This window comes from Chlamydotis macqueenii, chromosome 2, assembly GCF_036417535.1.
Source record: "Chlamydotis macqueenii isolate bChlMac1 chromosome 2, bChlMac1.mat, whole genome shotgun sequence".
Lineage (NCBI taxonomy): Eukaryota > Metazoa > Chordata > Aves > Otidiformes > Otididae > Chlamydotis > Chlamydotis macqueenii.
This window is the reverse complement of record NC_141557.1, coordinates 140,112,876-140,127,050: the sequence shown is the minus strand read 5'-3', so window position 1 is coordinate 140,127,050 and position 14,175 is coordinate 140,112,876. Positions and strand designations below refer to the sequence as shown.

The 14,175-nt window shown below is 36.1% G+C and overlaps 1 protein-coding gene across 2 annotated transcripts in view; it reads right to left on the bottom strand.

Moving 5' to 3' along the window:
• Positions 1 to 1,954: 1,954 nt before the first annotated feature.
• Positions 1,955 to 14,175, bottom strand: part of MTDH (metadherin) — a 36,656-nt gene continuing 24,435 nt past the window's right edge. For both annotated transcript variants that reach the window (XM_086741073.1, XM_086741072.1), the window contains exons 10-13: positions 14,031 to 14,150; positions 11,558 to 11,677; positions 6,456 to 6,612; positions 1,955 to 4,858 (exon numbers count right to left, since the gene is read on the bottom strand). In XM_086741073.1, the coding sequence (XP_086597199.1) occupies positions 4,788 to 4,858; positions 6,456 to 6,612; positions 11,558 to 11,677; positions 14,031 to 14,150 (468 nt within the window). In that variant the 3' untranslated portion in view covers positions 1,955 to 4,787. The remainder of the gene's footprint in view (positions 4,859 to 6,455; positions 6,613 to 11,557; positions 11,678 to 14,030; positions 14,151 to 14,175) is intronic.

Sequence of the window (14,175 nt, the reverse complement as noted above, 5' to 3'; positions counted from 1 at the left end):
AGTAACATTATTTTTACTTATCAAAAGACAAGTTTTCTCCCTTATTATTATTTTTAATTAAATAATCACATTAGTTCAGAGCAGATAGCTCTGAACCAGAAGGGGCCATCGAACTGATTTCACACACAATTGCACTCTGCTCATGTGAGGTCAGATCTAAACTTCCAACAACAGCAACTTCTTGAGAAAACTAATTCTGTAGTAATTTCAGATAGGACTGCAGATATTTTTCACATACAATGGCTACTTATGTGTAAGGGTGAAAATGCAAGGTTACCTGTATTTCATAATGCCTTTGAAGACTTCTGAGAGCAGAACCAAGCTTGAAGATCTTGGATACACACCCAGCCCCTCAACCGCAGAGGGACCATCAGTTGATACAGCTCCTATTCTTTTAGCTAACTGGCTAAGGCTCAGAAAGACACTAATCTCCAGTCCAATATGCCTCTTCAAAAGACACATTAAAGCCTGGCTGTCCAAGAGTGAGTGAGTACAAGTCACAGTACCACATCAGAGAGGAGTTCTCTCCCAGCCAGAGCTTCATTTGCAGACATTGCTCAAGGAATGACTTTCCTTGTTGGCTACATAGGTAAGGATGGTCAAGGAAACAGTATAACCATGAGGAACAAGCTCTGGCAGCCTCCGTCAGAATGGCCTCTGAAAACAAAGTTCTCAGTAACAAAGTATTTGGTTTATACTTCATCAGATACTTGGAATAAGGAATCACTTAGCTCCAAGTCAGAGCCTATTGAACAGCTAAGTGGAAACACTGTGTATAAAAGACTCACGATCCCTGAGAAAACAGAGAACCATCTCCAACTAGTCAGTTTTATGAGTTCATTGTGGTGACCGGTTCTGAGTGGTCCATAACTTACCCTCTGCCATGGACTGAATTAAAAATACTGAGCCAAGTTAAGAGGTCACTTGATGTTAACAAATAGGACAGAAAATGTACTTGCTTTGAGCTGCAGATGTTCCTAAGCATGTGGGTTTTTTTTTTTGAAAGCGTTGTATGAAACCCTGAAACCAGTAGTTTCATGTTAAGAGTTTTAAATGCAATTTTTCCCTTCCAGAATTCACCAAAATTAAAGACATCAGAGTTTCAGTAAAGAAACTGATTTTCAGTGAGCCAGAAGCCTTCAGCTTGGTACAACTAATCAGATATTTAAAAGAACTGAAGTTCAATAGTTTCATAAACTGAAGGGACCCAATACGGAGACCAGACAATTTTGGCAATTCAACCAAGTTTCTGCAGGTACTGTCTATGAACCATTAATAGCAACATGCTATAGAGTACAGGAAACAATAATTCTACCACCCTTCCCACCCATCTGACAAAATATGAGTTCTCCCACTTTGTTCCCAACACCTACTCCAACTAACAGCAGTTCTGTTAGTCCTGCAGGGAATAAAATCCACGGTGATACCACACTACTTTCAGGTTAAAAACTATTGGTCACGCAGCCCTTCCTGGCCCTTCTCCCCACTCAAATTGTCTCAACTGACGCTCTTAGTTCTTAAATGAAGCAACTCACTTGGAATTTTAAGAGTAAAATATTTTTATCAGTATCTTTTAAGAAGTGATTCAATTTTTTAGTTTTTGTTTTCTTCAATTTACAAAATGATAAAGAAATCTTTCAGTACCGGCCTGGAACACTGAAACCCTGTCCTTCACTGGTACTCAGAGGCCACTAGAATGAGATGCACAGGTACAAGGGGCTGCAAGAGACTTGCATTTTTTTAGCAACTGAAATCTTGCCTGGTGACCAACTTGAGTCATTTAAAGGCAAAACATCTACGATTAATAATAGCCGAAAGTCTGCTTAAACCATGTATTCTGATGTCTGCGCTTTTGAAAAGCCTTATTCACAGGACAATCCCATGGCTAGGAACTATTAATAAGGCACTTTCCAATGAGATACCATTCAGTTACAACACAACAGTACTAGAAGTATTTCTATAAAGTTTGAAATGTTTTTAATATGTACATTCTTTCTTAGTAAATATTAAAGTAGTGCTTTGCTCTTGCACTTTTTTCTTTAGACTTCTAAAAGGGCATCAGAAATACATTTTTCACCCCCCTTCAAACAAATGCACAGTTGCTACCTTTGTTACAAGCACGTATGAGTTCTGTACACCTTTCCCTCCCCACAAAAGAAAAAAATATGCCATGACTATCCAATTACACATCATAACAACATTTAAATTACGCATACAAGTAATTTCAGAGTATTTAAAAAAACCCAACATATTGGATTTATGAAACCATTCCATGCATTAAAAAAAAAAAAAAAAAAGAAGAAAAAAATTAAGTTTCTTTAAATGGTGTTTTCTCTTTCTATCCAAGTACCAAAGTCTGGATTCAATGTATCATTAAGACTAACAACTGCTTGAGTCATAGAAACATGACAGTACATAGATAACCCAGTTTCTATTTATAGACAATATGCTATACAGTTACTACCTCTTCAATGACTGTCAAATAAAGCAAGTTTCACTTTCTAAGATGCTGAAACTGCACATTAAGAAAACAGTTAAGAGGTGCTGCTAAATAGGTAACAACATTTTGAAAGGAAGGCTATGTATTTATACGATCCTGTTTAGTAATAGCAGTTAATTAGCAGAGTTCTTATGTTGTTAGCTAGTTTGTTTCTTTTTTCCAAAATGACAAGCTATTCAAGAGCTAGAGCTTACTAACCCAGACATATAACCAATTTTATCTTCAAGAGGAAAAAAGAATTTATGCAGTGAAAGCCCTTGGGGGCAGTCTCTCAGATTACATAAAATCTTCATATTTTCTACCAAAGCAGCTCGTAGCACAACATACAGATTGGAAACAGACATTTTGGACATACACTACAAACCTGAATTCAAAGGGTATTCTTTTAACCTTTTCTATGAAGATGACAAGTAAAATTAAAATATTATTTACATGTAAAGGACTCCGTACGATTTTGTAATATCCTGTTTTTCACGTTTGCCTTAAGATATTCCTTGGAAAGCTGTACTTCAGTTCTAAATTTATTTTACATGAACCTTGACAGGTATCAGTCTCAGGCATTACTCCCTCCCAGTAAACAAATCAATACTGTAAATATGCTCAATTTATTTTAACAAATCAATTTAGAGTGTCACATCTTCCTGATATACAGGGGTTAATACCTGTGCAAGTTAGTATCCATTCACCAGGAAAGCTCTCCATTAGCAAGGTGCATTTTCAGTACAATTACAACCAGCCTGTTGCGTTAACTCTCCTTGCCTTGCAATACTGTTGAACTGCAGTCAAGTACAGTAAGACAGTACAAGATTGTTGATCAGTACCATGTGTTACAGCTGTTAACAATTCTGTTTGTGCCACAAAACCAGAATTCAATCATTAAAAAAAAAATCTTGGCTCTTTTTTAACTGAGTTTACCAGGTGATGTTAATTCATCCTTATCGAACAAATTTTTGTAAAGGCTATTTACAGTGTACATGGCTGAGCATGCACCTTACAGACACAAACACATCTGCCAGTTTGATACCATGTAATTACACAGTGCCTGAAAATGACAACACATCTTAAACACCATTTTAATTAACAGTTTCAAGCAGGAAATGGTCTTTATTTTACAACTGCTATACTTGCATGAATTTTTATTTTTTTATATAAAAACACTAACTCCTGTCCAGAAGTCTAGACACACTCTACATACTACAGGTTAAGGCAGTAAAAAAATGTGTTCCTGATAACTGGTCTTGACAATGTCAATTAAAGCTGTCTGAAGCCACTCCAGTTCTCCAACAGATGTCTGAAATCCCAAATAATTTGTGAGTGAAAAAAATATTCACTTTGCTTTCTTCAGAGTTTTAGTAACAGAGAACAGAACAGAATTGGGTATGACAGGACAGAATTGGGTATGGTAAGTTAAAAAGCATTACGGGAAGGGAAAATTTGATTTCAACTGATTCCATGAGCTTAAAAGTTCAAAGAATAAAGTTTTAGATAGGAGTCTGAATAAACTAAGAACTGTAGGGAGTGAAGGAGAAAACCAATTTTATGCACATTACTGCATTCTTAAAAATATACTGTTATCTTCAATAATTCAAGTAAGGTAATAGACATTATCAAAAATAACTTCATGAACCATACTCAAGTTTCAAATCACATTCTCAAACTTTTAACCCAAAGCAGTTTTATTATGTTAACTTCATATAATAAACCATGAAGGTCTGACTGTACAAATGGTTAATGATTTGCACTTGTGATTCCTGTAATAGCTAGCAGACTTGCTAACCAACTTACGGTAAAGATATGGCAGATTACGTATTTAATCAAAGCACTTTGATTTAGGCATGAAACAAATTCAAATGGTTGTTGACATTCTGTGCTTCTAATGCATCACTCATAAGAGAGGCAAGAAACACCCACTATTGTACAGACAATTATTTTTACAGAAAACCCTTCCTTTAAATTAACCTTTTATCCGCAGCTGTAGATGAGAGTGTAATCTGTTGTAAACAGGGCACTGTGTTGTAAAACCAGTTTTTTTTTTTTTAATTAAGATCTCTCTCCAAGAGTTGGAAACACAGACTCTTCAGAATGTCTTTCAAATGTAGCATGTTCTGTTTGCTATACCATAGAGTTACTTTCCTTTGATTCCTTTTTAAAGATGTTTGTGTTCACAGCAGTTCTGTTTTTAAAAATTGTTTGAAATTTATATAAAATTCTGTACATGTTCACAAATTATTGCATAAACAGCATAATCTTCAGGACAATATTCAGCAACATGTCCATCTCAGGAAGTTCACGTTTCCCTTCTTGCTTTTTTCTTCTTTTTAACTTGTTTAGGGGATTCCCAGCTTTCTTCAGACTTTGCTAAAAACAAAACATAACTACAGTGTTAGGACTGAGAAAGTTTACAACTGACTTTTAAAATCCTGGATAGTACACCTCATATAGTACACCCATTTTAAAATCCTGGATAGTACACCTCATGAAGTAATTCAGAACAATCAACTAGCATGATTTTTGAAGGAGAGCTATATTTACCTGCTTCCCCCAAACAATCTAAATTTGAAGTGCCTCTAAACCAACATTTGCTAATTTCAACCTACTTTTTTACACCACAAATACACAGTGATACTCAACTAAGCCAAGTAATTTTGTAAAATGTATTATTTACAGCAGACATTTTTTGGCTAACTGGAAATAATGTACATGTACACAATTGAGATTAAGTGTTCACTTTTATCAGATTACACTGTTTTTAACCACTAAATTTAAGTTACATGTCAGAAGAATAATTTTAAAAATAATGAACTATGTAAAGATGTGGTTACATGGAATCCATAACCAAATAAAGAAGCACTACGTTATTTAATTAGAACAGATTGTCTTAAAACATGCTGGCTGCCAAAAGTGGTAGATCAGGTAAAATACTTTATATGCTGAACATAAGAAATGTTCTTTCAATTGCTGAGGCATGAATCAGTCACAAAAGCCTTCATATTTTAGAATCAGTACAAAAAGTTTTAAGTTGATATATCGACTTCAAAATCAAGAAGCCAATTAACGCTGTTGGATGAGACTAAAATTATGAAGTAATTATTTTGTTCTGTTATTAAAAACTGGTTTAGTACTTCAACCCTTTGTCAGTATTTACTAATCTCATTAAAAAGCCTAATTCAGACAATTTTCTTTTTAAAACAATGCCTTTAATCTCCTGACTTCTCTTCTAATTTTTCTGTCACACTGGGCGAGTACTTCAGTATAAGCACTTTTGCTGAGTACAACAGGATATGTTCAGCATATCTGGGCACAGTACATTTTTAAAAAGCAATATACCTGCCTGATGCATGTGCTGTTAGGCTACAACAAAAATAAGTGCATCACCCAGTTCCTTCCTTTCTAATCCCATATTACCAACTGTCTTTCTCCGTTATTACTGTATTTCATGGAAGCAATTGGAAAAAGATGTTAATGAGCTAAGCTGAGTAGTAAAAAAAAAAAACCAAAACCCAGTAGGTTGAAGATTGAATTGCTTGGGTTTTTTTTCCAAATTTCTGGCAGCTAAACATCCTGTCAACTGCTGTCTTGGTACCCATCTGTTCCACTGAAGACTCACAAGCAGGCCTTTGAAACAGTGTTGGCAGAACTACTTAGTCACGGCATGAAACTCCAGTCCTGATGGTGAAGAGTACATCCAAACATCTGTTAAGGACTGGACAAGGCCAACACACATTTTCAGTCATTCAAGCATATGAAGTCAGTTTTTCCTCACAGCGAAAGCACATTTGTTGAAGTACTTCAACAAAAGCTAAAATATGTATTTAATTTATGCATGTTGCCATAAGTACCTGATACAGCCGTCTAAACCCAAACCTTAGGACAAAGCATTCCGACTCTGTATGCTCTATGGGGAGATAAGTACATCCTGAATTCACTCAAATTACTTTTACTAAGAGATACTTACTCTGTGGAGGAGGCACACTGTTTTGCTTAATATTGGGACTAGAAACATCTGTCTCTTGCAGCATCTGTGGCACTTGGGAAGCGATCTTGTCAGAATCGCTCTCTGATACAATTACAGATGGCTCAGTAGAAACAGCAAGCGAAGCAGCCTCCTCAGGCTATTTGAAAAACAGAAAAAAAAAAAGTTTCCAAAAGTTTAAGACCTAGAACAGTAAAACACTCTTAAATGGTGTATTTTGGTAGTAAACTTAGCAGTTGCTGGAAAGATGGAATTGAAAAATTAAGCCGATATTAGAATCCTTAAAATTTTTAAATCAAGGCTGCAAGACTATGACTGCCATCTAGTGTCAAAACGTTTAGTTACATACAAGCAAAGACAAACCACACAAATTGAATTCTTCTTGAAATACACGATATGCAAAGAAAGGGAGAACAATCTAAAAATCACGAAGATCCTAGAAAGATTCTACAATACATATTCAGAACAGATGCAAGATGGTGACATGTGCATTTGGTTGCAAGGCAAACAGGCAAGCTGTATAGGTCCAAATATGTAACTAAAAAAACAACAACAACAAAAAAAAATCAAACTTTTTTACACTTCTATGATCTTTAGAAAGCACTTGCAGTCATTCCTATCAACTCCTCAAAATGCTCTGTATGCTTATATTAGAATAACAGATATTTGCAAGAGCAAAGTACTTCAGTGGGAATTACTCTAGGAATAATTGCCAAGTAAAAGATACTCCTAATATTTTCCAGTTATCCAGTCTATTTTGAAGATTCCCACTACAGAGACAAGATGTAACTGTAGCTTATGTGTAGCACTTACTGGAACTAAGGTACAGTAAAACAGAAGTCAAAATGAAAAAAAAAAACATTTTGACATTCCAATAGGAAATTCAGAACATAAAAAAACTGTATGATCCCACAGCAAGTAACGTACTGACAAAAGGCTTAAAGTAAGAGTGTATTAGAAAACAGTGCCTCAGTCCAGCAATAAATCCCGAACTTTAAGATGTTATCAAGAAGTCATGGCTGTAGTTGTGTCACAACAGCAAGGACCTGGAACTATCACAATGAAACAGTTAAGTCTACATCCAGCCACTGATGTGGATGTACACAGATCCTAGATTATAGTTACCAGTTTGTACCGTTTCTATCACTGTAATATAATCATATCAAAATTTTTGTCACAGAAGAGTAAAAAGATACACTTTTAACTTTTCTTTTTAACCATATCATACTGAGCAAGAAGTTAAAACAGCTTTAATTAAAAAAACCTAACACATGAATTTAGAGGGTAGCAGTTCTCTCACCATTTATGAATAGAGGAGTTTGCTGTGCCCTTACACATCAGCTGAAATAAAATTTTTAATAGCTATAATTGCAATATTTCTCTTAACGTACTGAAAATATGGTAATCTTGAATTTAATTTTTTTTAATATCAACTATATTGATAAAATGAACTCCCATTCTACAGGATTTCCAAAGCTTAGCCAAGTCTAATGTTGTCTAATGGTTAGCCATCATCAGCTACATAAATATGTGAACTCTAACAAAATAGATGCGGCCTCTAAAACAGAAGGAAGACTTAAAACTCCTACTTGTGCAAGGTAATTGATTCAGGTAACTGGTATAGTTTTGTTAAGACAGAGTCACTCTCTACCTGCAGGTAAAGCAACTCAATTAAGATCTAAACGGCATGCAGCCATCTCAGGTTGACTAACAAACATGTTGCAGCTTGAATGTTAAAGCATGCAGTATTACTGCAAATGTAACTATGCAGGTACATATAGCATTACCTGGACATTTTTCCAAGTACCATACAAATACCATAATTCTGTCTGAATTTTAGATGAGGGGAAGGGGATACTAATATCACACATTAAGAATTGGGAACTACTCTTTGCTAGGACATTCTGTGTTAACAAATCAGTTCAGAAAGGAAACCTGAAACAATGAATAAAGCCTAATTGATAACATAGATAGTTATATGCACGATTCTACAATTTATTAATGAAGTAGTGACTTGTGAAGCTGTTACAAATGAAGGACTTCCAAAGATATCTCTTCATTTAAAACCTGTGCCTGCTGACAAAATGCCACGGGTTTCCACACAGCCCAATGTATAATATGGGTAAAATACAATCACCAGATAAAAATCAGAAGTGTTCAACATTCAGCTGTTTCTGGTCTTTCTGAAGATATTCTGGATAATAACTTATTTGTACTCTAATATCAGTTTATGTTTCCTCATATTTGGTTCTCATGTTTTGAAGCATTTGCTCAAGACTAGATTACACACCTTGGAAACTTAAGTCATCCATTTCACACATCAGTCACTGACTGTTTGTAAAACTTTTTGGAACAGCTAAGTCAAACATCATCAGAAAACATCTTTGCGTGTGTGAAATTACAAACAAAGCCAAATCTGATGGCAAGGAGACTTGATAAGGACTGACAGAGCATCTGCATTGTCAGATACAACAAATCATAAATTGTCCTTTATCAAGTCCAACTAACTTTCAGTGACTGTTTTTAGTAATAGTTTTGTTTGTCCTTTGCCCCCACATCAAATTTAATACAGACTATGTCTTGTTTCACAAAATCACCACTAACACAGCTATACAGGCACATATACGTGAACAGATTGAGTTTAAGAGTTAGGAGTATGTTATGTAATATTATCCCTGGAAACATTCAAGGCCAGGTTGGATGAGGCTCTGAGCAACCTGATCTGGTTGGAGATGTCCCTGCTCCTTGCAGGGGGTTGGACTAGATGACCTTTGAAGGTCCCTTCCAACCCTAACGATTCTATGATTCTATGATAAGAGTAACAAGAGCACCCAAGCCTCCAAAAAATAGTGCCCACTGTAGGTCTGCATCGGAGTTGATGCCATCAGATAACCTAGGAAGTCTGATATGGTTTTAAATATTAAATCGAGCAAAGTCCACTGAAACTGGGTTGATATTTTGGCAGTGCTGATACCTCATGAGAAAAAAATAAAATATCTAACTGCAGATCAAATTAATCATTATATGTAGTGAAAAGTGTTTCTCAAATCGATTTAGATGTCTAAGCAACAAACGCTAGCCTTTTGAGATGCACCAGTACACCTCTTTCTAGATGTCCAAAATACCACCTTGATGTCACAATCCAAATATGAGTTTTCTGTCTGCAGATTTTCATCTATGGCCTCCAACACAAAACAATGTATTGGCTTTTAAGTTTTTTAAAAAACATACACTGCCATGAAAAAAAGCGTATGCCACTTGTACACATAGTCAGATTCTCTTTTTTCAGACACAGCTTAAAAAAAAAAACATAAAACCAACTTTGTACTAGTAAGAACAGGTAGCTGCTGCTAACCTTGAATAAAGGTTGAACTGAACCTGAACTAAATAATTACAGTAAAAGCTCTACTTTAATGTAGGATATTTAAAACAAGTTGAAAGTATGTCCAAATGTACTTTTCAAGGTACATGTTCTCACGAAACAATTTCTGTACTTTTTCTTTGGTGACCTGCAGCTTCTCGTAAAAGATTCCATTCTAATATTTTAATTTGAATCTTAAGACTTTGTTATCTTTACAAAACAAATACTTAGAAATTAGAAAGTAAAACTCAATATCCTGATAGATACTCTGTGATACAAAACTGCTGTCTCACCAGAATTGTTCACTCTTTATGAAACACAAAACCAATACCACTAGAAATACTAAATACTTTACTTCTTCCTACAACGTGATGCTTGTAGGATAACTATCTAAAGCTGCTAGTTGGAGAAAGATTAAAGAGAGCTTGTATTCTCCAGAACATTTGTTTCAACTGGAGTACTGTGTCCAGTTCTGGAGCCCCCAACACAAGAAGGACATGGACCAGTTGGAGAAGGTCCAGAGGAGGGCCACGAAGATGATAAGAGGGCTGGAGCACCTCTCTTATGAGGACAGGCTGAGAGAGTTGGGGCTGTTCAGCCTGCAGAAGAGGAGGCTCCGGGGAGACCTGATAGCGGTCTTCCAGTACCTCAAGGGGGCCTACAAGAAAGATGGGGAAAGGCTGTTCAGTAGGGCCTGTTGCGATAGGATGAGAGGTAATGGTTTTAAAATAGAGGGGGGTAGATTTAGATTAGAAATTAGGAAAAAATTTTTTACGATGCGAGTTATAGAACACTGGAACAGGTTGCCCAGAAAGGTGGTGGAGGCCCCATCTCTGGAAGCGTTCAAGGCCAGGCTGGATGAGGCTCTGAGCAACCTGACCTAGTCAGGGATGTCCCTGCTCCTTGCAGGGGGGTTGGACTAGATGACCTTTGAAGGTCCCTTCCAACCCTAACCATTCTATGATTCTATGATTCTATGATTCAACTGTGAGCTGAAGCAAACAGTCAGTTTGTGAATTGGTTCAAATAAAAACTTTTCTTATTTAGTCAGCATAGCACAGCAATTAAAAATGAAATTTAGACTGTATTTAAGTCAGAATACAGTAAGTTAGTAACACTTCATTCTGTTGCAACGAAACAGTAAAGTATGCTATTAGTCTTGTGCCCAGACCTATTACTTCTGAGGTTTCCAGATTTCAAAGTTTTAAACTACTGCTTGAATATTCAAATAAGGAAATAACTTGACAGTCATGAAAGTGACTACTGATTTAGAAGACACTACTTTGCAGAGTAGATATGCCTTTTGAAACTCATAACTGACCTATATCTAAAATTCATCCTCTCAGTCATCTTTACATTCATCAACATACAGCCCAAAGCAGTATTCCTACTGTAACCTTACCTACCGTAAGAGGGTAGACTTAGACTAGACATAAGGAAGAAATTTTTTACAACGAGGGTGGTGGAACACTGGCCCCGGTTGCCCAGAGAGGTGGTAGAAGTCCCTCCCTGCAGACATTCAAGGCCAGGTTGGATGGGGCTCTGAGCAATCTGATCTGGTTGGAGATGTCCCTGGCTCCTTGCAGGGCGGTTGGACTACATGGCCTTTAAAGGTCCCTTCCAACTCAAACCATTATATGATTCTATAGAAATTCATGTTTCAATGGACTTTGAGCACTTCCAGATCAGAAATTGTAACATAAATCAAATTCTGCACCCCTACCTTAGCTGGTTCACTAGTACTTATGGTCTTCAGAGAAAAAGTTATTTCCTGCTGTGGTTGAACTTTTGAGGTATCCTCCTGAAATTCTTCTCCAGCATCTCTATCCAGTTCTTCAGTGTCCTGGGTGGGGGGGGGGGGGGGGGGGAAAGATGGAGGGGAGAAGGGAAAAATTAAAAAATAAAAATAAAAAAGAACTTATGTTCACAGTAAAGTTTAACTTTTCTTCCCAGCACATCAGTTTTGTTGCCATAATCAGCTTCTATAACTGAGAAAATCTACCTAAAAAACCCCCAAAGCAGTGGCCTAATATTAGCCTATGCTAACACTCAAAATTTATAGAACGTAATACAAAACGACCCATAGAACCCAATAAAGCCCAGAAAGTAGAACTCTTCACGCAATTTACTAACAAAAACCCCAATCTCGGAATGAAATGCACTTCACATTCCCGTGAAGTTACAAAGCTATGAAATGAAACTGAAGTTACTCTAAAATCTTTGCAAAAGTATCGTGAGACCTGACTGCTCTCAATTCTATGCTTTGTTACAAGTTAAATGATTTAAAATGCAAGCTCTGCACATTAACCTGTACAGTTTTCTATCATACAGTAAGATTCAATAATATTTTTTCAACCCAGTTTAGCCTGCCACGACACCTGCAAAACAAACCTCTTGGTACAGAAACTGAATATATATTCAAAGTATTCAAGTATCTCAAAAGCTTTACTCCTTAAGCACTCTAATGGTGGAAAGTTTTCATTTTACATGAGGAATGAGAGTAGTAACATTTGTTTGTAACACCAGAAGAATCCTGGGCTGATAAACAGTAAACAGAACACAGGTCTCCAGTTTTAAGCTGAAAGTACCTTCTTGAAACATTGTTCCCTCACTTATTTCCCCTGGAACCTTGTGAAAACGTAGTCACAGTCAAAGCCTGTTCACTCTGGACAGGCAAGAATATATATTGCCTTATATCTAGTTCTGAAGGTAGCTTCCACTGCCTTGACAAACACTAAAGCCAACAAATATGAGTGTGAACACTTAAGCACAATCAATGAGAAAGATGATGCTGTTTAAATGAATATGTTCAATTTTCAGAGGATAAATATACAAATTTTAAATGAGTTTGAAGTAAGACTGGCAAGTTAAATTACTAAATTGCTATAATAAAGATAACTTATTTGTAATGCATTAGCAGTTCTGTCTGCTCCTATCAAGCAACAGCCTTACAACTTATAAGGCAGCTCACAAACAACAGAAAAAAAAATTCAGAAGGCACTCACTACCCTGAAGGTCCATGCAAGGTATCTGCAAATGCCTGTTAACCATAACCTATTAATCTTGACTTACACCTAGAGCCATTGCAGGTATCAGAACATGACAGATTTCAATTATAAAAAAGCTGCCATCCTAGTATCCTCAGTTCGAATTTGCCTCAAAAGAAACACTGCAAACTGACACAAGCATCCATTTCCATACAGACATTAGAAGAATTCTATGTAACAACAATTTAATCTTTCAAAACTGCTTTAATAAAATCTCAGACTGAAAACATGAATCATAAAAAGCAAATCCAAAGGAAGAATGACTGAAGTAATGCTTTACCCCCTCTCTCCAGTTCACCTAGTCAAGATTCAACTGAGCATTTAACATTTCAAAAAGAACTTAAATTATGAATGGCTGTCACTACAGGCAGAAGCAGGATGTATTCTGAGCATGAGCTACTAAAAGCTTCTTCCTATTAGGAAAGTACTTGTTTTCACCTATTCAACCATTAGTCAATTGCCAAGTGAAGTGTAATCTGCTTTTGCTGTTTTTACAACAAATCTGTTCCAATGTAATTCTTCAAAAGCTATTTAAGTAACACAGAAAACTCCAACCATCCTCAGTTTGCAAATAATATGTATCCTATTTAAATCTGACTCACAGAGTAGCTCCACCTACTGAGTTTGAGGTGTTGATCCTTTTCACATAAATCAAGCTATGACAGTACTTCAGAAAACCACTATATTCTCACAGAATTATACTTCAATTGTACTTTAAAAGAAAGCTCCAATTTCTCTTGTTTTCTTAACTAGCTATGCCTATTGAGGCAACTGTCTTCCAAAGGATCGGAGGAGGCTTCCCATGCAGAGGAAATTTCCTGCTGGAAGCATCCTTACAGTACAGAATCCTCATTTGATAGAAAATATATAATTCAGGACAAATACTTTCCATATATTTCACGCTTTCCATAAATCCAGCAGAAGTACATCGTATTCATAAGTCAAACACATAGTCATTCAAAGTAAAGGAAATACTAATAAAAAGGATTACTTTAACTCTTGAGAAACAATAGTAGACAATCCAATAGCATAAAGAAAGTAACTTCCCTAGAATATTTTTTGCTTAATTTACTAATATATAAAAATAAGGTGATTTTGTGAATTCCTCACAAACTGCCTTTCAGATTATCCAGATTTTGTTCCATTTACCTGTACAGGAGAGTTAGCTTCTTCACCCTGCTTCTTCTTTTTCTTCTTCTTTTTCTTGGATTTCCCACTTGTAGAACTCTGAAGAATTGGCTCCGCTTTTTCTCTTTCATTATCTGAAGCCTTTACACAGGAATAGAAGGTATTT